The sequence below is a fragment of the Mus caroli genome, chromosome 12, assembly GCF_900094665.2.
Source record: "Mus caroli chromosome 12, CAROLI_EIJ_v1.1, whole genome shotgun sequence".
Taxonomy (NCBI): domain Eukaryota; kingdom Metazoa; phylum Chordata; class Mammalia; order Rodentia; family Muridae; genus Mus; species Mus caroli.
In genome coordinates this window covers 21218936-21225305 of record NC_034581.1, presented here as the reverse complement: position 1 = coordinate 21225305, position 6370 = coordinate 21218936, and the positions used below count along the sequence as shown (strand labels likewise).

The 6370-nt window shown below is 49.4% G+C and overlaps 1 protein-coding gene across 2 annotated transcripts in view; it reads left to right on the top strand.

Annotated features, from left to right (window-relative positions):
- The window catches only part of Cys1 (cystin 1), a 15380-nt gene extending 11942 nt beyond the window's left edge, over nt 1–3438 (top strand). Inside the window, exons 3-4 of one of the 2 annotated variants that reach the window (XM_021179356.2) lie at nt 1660–1802; nt 2055–3436. In XM_021179356.2, the coding sequence (XP_021035015.1) occupies nt 1660–1765 (106 nt within the window). In that variant the 3' untranslated portion in view covers nt 1766–1802; nt 2055–3436. Of the gene's footprint in view, nt 1–1659 lie in introns of both variants that reach the window. The other variant, XM_029484945.1, reaches the window with a different exon arrangement.
- The last annotated feature ends 2932 nt before the right edge of the window (nt 3439–6370 follow it).

Genomic DNA, 6370 nt, shown 5'->3' with positions numbered 1-6370 from the left:
AGGTGGGAGTGGGTGGGTGGGGGAGTGGGTGGGTGGGGGAGTGGGTGTAGGAGGGTGTGGGGGACTTTTGGGATAGCACTGGAAATGTAAATGAAATAAATACCCAATAATAAAAAAAATAAAAGGAATTTCATCAAGTGACACAGATAGTAAACGTGTTGATAAGATCTTCACTTACTTTTTTTTTAAAAAAAAAAGACTGTCCTTTGCTGTAAGGACATCATTGCAGCTCCAAAACCGTCATCAAGAAAATGCACTTAAAACTCCTTCAAGTTTCACATGTGGTGCTGCCAGGCTGGTGGCTCAGTCTTTAATCCCAGCACTTAGGACACAGAGGCAGAAGCAGAGGCAAGAGTTCCAGGCCTGCCTTATGTATATAGCAAGTTCCAGTCTAGCCAGGGCTGCCCAGGGAGACACTGTCTAAAACAAGCAAGCAAGCAAGCAAACAAATAAAACCAACAAAACTCACCCCAAACCCTGTAAGTAGAGTCCCAGGGCCCTGAACTCTTTGCCTTTAAAACTCCTGAGGGGCTGGCAACACAGTCTAGCGGGAGCTTGCCTGGTATGTGCAATGCCATAGGTTCACTGACCGGTACAGAGATAAAATGGGGGAGGCAGCAAGACAGCTCCATAGGTAAAGGGACTTGCCACCAAGTCTGACAGCATAATTTAGTCTCCAGAACCCACATGATGGAGAGAGAGAACCCAACATCTGCATGCTGTCCTTAACATCTATTGTGCTTAACTCTGGGTATCCCCCTGCGGGGATATCAGCATGCATGGTGGGAGAGGAATGGTGTGAGAGGCCTATAGCCACGTCACAGCCCCTTGGGTGCCAGCTGCTTCAGCCTCCACTGTTTCAGCTTTCACGACTATGAGTGCCACGGGCTGGCGGGGGTAAGCCTGGAAGGGCTTGTTCCTGTTGAGGATCTCCAGAATGGCAGGAAAGCCAACTTCCTGCACAGCTCCCTGGCTTGTTCTGATGGTCCTTTCTCTCTGACAGCAGTCAGTAGAGACTCCAGAGGAACCCTCAGGAAGGGTAGCCACTACCACTCTTCCAGGCTTGCAAGGCTGCAGTCAGCTCACAAGCAGTTACTCTGTTCAGTCCCTCCTAAGTCCTCATCTCCATATTAGACACAAGCAGCAGCTTAGCAATCCTCTGCTCTGTCTTGGGATGCAGTCCTTTCTACTTACTGCTGGAGACAGCAAGAGACACGACTAATCTAGACATACGGTTACTGTGCATCGAAGCCAGCTGAGATCTGCCATCCTCCAAAGCATTTAGATGTCCCCCCTTTGCTCTGCAGGTACAGTAGGAAAGGTGAACGCATTGGCAGCAGTCAGATCTCTGAAGGTCAAGCAGCTTTCCCAGGTCTCTCACTCTGTGTTTTGGGAGAAGTATACAGAGCCCTGGATATTGTTCTTGGAGGTTTAGCTAGGAACCTCAGATAGCCCTAGGCATCTGACTTGTCCTGCTTCAACCTCATCCAGGTCTTGGTGGATAAAATGGGAGGATGACGGTAGATATGAGTGAAGATGGTCATGTCTATGAGTAGGGTTCAGGTGTCTCCAGAGCAGAGGGTTTTGGTTTGGATGTCAGGATGGAGAAATGGGAGTTTGAAGGTGATATCCACCTCTGTCTGCATTTCTCATCCACAGAGCCCCGGGGAACAGCCCCAAGAGACCCGAGGGGCAGTCGGCCATCTCCTATGACTACTCCGAAGAGGAGCTCATGGCGAGCATTGAGCGGGAGTACTGCCGCTGAGCTGGACAAGCAGCCCTGGGCATCACTGGCCTTGCAGGTCTGTGAACTGGGCTACAGTCAAGGGCACCAGCTTGCCCTACCTGTGATCTAGTCAGAGGGGAACCACTTCTAAATGCAGCTATCTTCCCAAACTGAGTCACAGTCGGAGTCCTACAAATAGCCTGGCAGACCAAGAGTAGGTGCCAGGCCACACGTGTGTGTGTGTGTACCCCCTCTTACAATGAGGGGTAGCCTGGCTGTGTGGCTCCCCTGGATTCTGAGCTGTTTGTTCTACTTACTCATTTTCCAGGTGGGGAAGGGTCAACCCCTCTTGGCATTTGTGCCACAGGCTTCTAGAAGTTTCCACCAAGGTATGTTCTCAGTCTTCAGACTACGGTTTCTCCAGAGCGATGCAGTTTCCTCCGTGTATGTCAGTTTCCAAGTATCCGGATGGCAGGCAGATGATGAGTGTGTAGGTCTAGGTGGGTCCAGAGATTGTATTTCTGACAGCTTCAAGGTAATGGTAAGCTGCAAAGACTGAAGAGCTTCAGCGTGTACAAGGGACTCAGGGCCTGAGCCCCCTGGCTTCTCCCTTCCGTATGCTGGGGGCTCTTCCAAGCCACAGTGTAGCAGCCTCCCCTGCTTGGATGCAGCAGGAAGAGAGAGGGCTGGGAACCACAGACTTCTTTGGCATCCCGGTATTACATTAGCTTGCTACCACTTCCCTCTCTGGGCCTCTCAGTTTCTCTCTTGGGGAGAATCCTGGAGGTTCTTTGAGGTCTTTCAAGCTCTATTAGTTTGGCAGCTAGACAAACTGAGGGTTTGTGTCAGAAAAGGGGGTAGAGAATAGAGACACAACGGCATCTTTTGCTAAGGTCAAAACAGGTCTCGGTTTATGTTGCATCCCCGGACCAAGACAGTGGCCTTCAGCAGCATCTTCCCTCTCCTGAGAACAGCTGCCAGTCCATGAATCCTCAGAACACAACCTAGAGTATCTCAGGAACCAAGGAAGAATGGTCACTGGGACCGTCCCCACACCCTCAGTCCTTTGCTGTCACCTACAAATGATTCCATGAACTCGTGACTTGACAAGAGTACCTTTGAGTACTTGGCTGGGAGACTGCTACAGTTGGAGCCCAGAGCCATGGAGTGTCTACCAGTCGGCTGAGGGTCCAGTCAAAACCTCCCAGAGCTAGCAACTGTATCTTACTGGAGCCCAAAGGACTGCTTTTGCTATGAAAATGAAGCTGTTTCTATTTTGATAACACAAATATTAAAAATGCTTATTTTAAAAGAGGTTAAAAATGTTAATGTTTTTTTACCAAAGGACAAATTAGGCTTTGAACCTGATGTTGTAAATATTTACAGCTGTATGTGTCTGTTCCAATAGGGACTTTCATCTGATCAAGAGGAAGATGGGGGATAAAAAGAGAGGAGAAAGACGGTAGCTCTGCCTTTCCTGGGGAAACCCTTAATGAGATCAAGGTGCTAAGATAGGAAACTTACAACTCACAGTAGTTAACATTCACCAACATGAAGGTATGCATCTTCTCAAACCTAAGAAGCCACCGCCATTCCCAGATCAGCAAAGAACAGCAAAAAGAACAGCAAAAAACCAAAACCCCAAACCAAACAAAACCCTAAATTCCAGGAAAGGATCTACTGAGCAGTGGCTAGCCAAACCAAGTGTCTGACAACTGATGAGCTGTGATCCTGGGAAACTCAGGCTCCAGAGAGGCTGCAAGAGGTGGGGTTGGGTATCACTGCAGCCTACAGGAGCATCTCCTGAACTGCCCAGGTACCAGGTATCCACCTATGACCCAGCCTACAGGAGCATCTCCTGAAGTGCCCAGGTACCAGGTATCCACCTATAATCCAGCCTACAGGAGCATCTCCTGAACTGCCCAGGTACCAGGTATCCACCTATGACCCAGCCTACAGCAGCATCTCCTGTACTGCCCAAGTATCAGGTATCCACCTATGACCCAGCCTATAGGAGCATCTCCTGTACTACCCAGGTATCCACCTATGACCCAGCCTACAGGAGCATCTCCTGTACTGCCCAAGTATCAGGTATCCACCTATGACCCAGCCTATAGGAGCATCTCCTGTACTGCCCAGGTACCAGGTATCCACCTACGACCCCCATTGCACAGCTGCTTCATGGCTGGCTACCCATGTTGCTTTTCCTCTAACATGCTCAGCTTTCAGAAATCCTGGGTAGGCTTTCTGGACAGAGGAGCAGAGCCTTGAGAAGCTGCCAGGCCTCTGCTGTTCTTCCATGGGGTCTTGGCTCGGCCCTTCAAAAAGAAAACATTTTATTTCTGCCCAACTCTTGATAGGAGGCAGAATACCCCCATGGACCTGACACTCACCGTCATCTGGCCTGGATGCTGCGCACAGACACCGGGTCTGCAGGGTGCAGCCCAGGGAGGAGGGAAGCTCTGTCAGGGGGTTGGGTGGGGGCAGTGTCATCCATTCATGAATCCCAGAATCTACCAGGGGAGGAACTCCCAGACAGCAGTTCCAAGAAATGAAACGGCTTTGGGAAATTTGGAACATCGAAAAAAAAAAAAAAGTGCTAAAACTTTGTACCAGGCAGTTTGGACCAGCCCCTGCTGATGGAGAAGGCTCCTGCCAAGCTGCCCCCCATACTTCATGGACACAAGAGCAGAGGTCTGGGAGCTTCTCGAGGCTCTGGCCCCTCTGTCCAGAAAGCCTACCCAGGATTTCTGACCAGAAGGGCTCAGGTTTTCTCAAACACAGCTTTCACACATCTTGAGAAAGGTCAGCTGCAGAGCTAGTGGGCCCAGTGGTAGAAGGAAAGAACCAATTCCGACAGGTTGTCCTTCAACCCCCCCCCCCCCCCCGTACTTGAACATGAATACACCCCCCCCCCCCCCCATGCAGCCACACTGCATTTACTGACAGCCTCCGGGGCTGAGGGGCTCAGGAGTACTCGCCAGATAGGAATTGTTTTCCAACTTTAGTCTCTCAGTAGACAAATGGTGGGAGCTCTTTCACAGGAAGTGTTCCTAAATTTATTTCTTCCAGACTCAGGAAGAAATGTGTTTAGTAAGTCATTGGACACAGTTAGGAGGAAGGTGTCCTTGGGTGATTCTGAGCATTAAGAGCATAAATCACATATTTCTAAGAGTTTTATTGTAACAATATTTGTGTGTGTGCACAAGCATGTGTATGTGTATTATGTGGGTGTTCAGGCTGTGGTGCATGTGTGGAAGTCAGAGGACAATTTGCAGGAGTTAAGATTCTCTTTCTACCAAGCAAACTCCAGTCCCCAGGCTTGGTGACAGGTGCCTTAACCCACTGAGCCCTCCTGCTGGTCACATATTAGACCCTGAAGGTTAGTTCCCTCCTCTAGGAAGGGGGCTTTATAATTAGACCTTTTTTGGGGTGCAACTTAGACCTTAAAAGGCAGGAAGGAACTGTTTCATGGTATAAAGAAATCCTTCGTTTGCTGGATGATGGTGGCACACCTCTTTAATCTCAGCACTTGGGAGGCAGAGGCAGGCGGATCTTTGAGTTTGAAGCCAGCCTGGTCTACAGAGTGAGTTCCAGGACAACCAGGGCTGCACAGAAAAACCCTTTCCAGTGCTGACAGGGAGAAGTTGCCTACTCTAGACATGGGGTCCTGGGAAAGACAGAGAAGCAGTTGAACCCTCAGAAGTAGTTGGCCCACAGCTTACACCCCAAAGTTGCTGGTGGGTGATATATATTATATAGCACACATAGTCTTTAGACTACTTGCAGTCCAGATTACTGCAAAAGCAATTCCTCTTGTGGAACATCTATGACAGACAAGTGGGCATAGCCTATTGCAAGCTTAGTGCAACCAGGCCCTGGACAAATAAAACAAGAGAGGTGAAGTATATTATGTGTCCAAGAGGCAGAGATAGACAGGTAAGTCTCAGCCGCTCATTAGGAAGGTGGCTGTCTGGATTCATACCCATATGACCCCTCTTGTAGTCAGTCTCTGTCTACAAGAGCCCAGGAGCAACAGGGGAGACTCACCCTGCTACCCAGCACATAGTCTCTCAGGAGCAGTAGTAGCCATGTCTCCAGCCTCCCAAGGTTACTGTGGGGCCTGACTGATGCATACTCTGAATTGTAGAGGCCAGCCGGATGCAAGAGGTGGGGAGGGAGGACACTGAGGGAATCTTGTCCTGACCCTTGCTGTGGATGGCTGGTACCAGCAGAAATGGAAGTCAGTCTCCACTACTGTTAGGCGATAACTACATTGCTGCTGTTATTTTAATGTTCAAACTGCCTGAACTTGGCAGCAAAGATTCTTTTTTTTTTTTTTTTTTTTTTTTTTTTTCGAGACAGGGTTTCTCTGTATAGCCCTGGCTGTCCTGGAACTCACTTTGGTAGACCAGGCTGGCCTTGGACTCAGAAATCCGCCCGCCTCTGCCTCCCAAGTGCTGGGATTAAAGGCGTGTGCCACCACGCCCGGCTGGCAGCAAAGATTCTTATCTTTGCCATTGTATTGCATTCTCTGAAACCAACTAGAACCGCCCAAAATAAGAGTTCAAGTTAGGCCAATACATGATGAATCTTCCAGAATCACACGAACACAGTTATACAACACATCACTCAAGTCTTGTC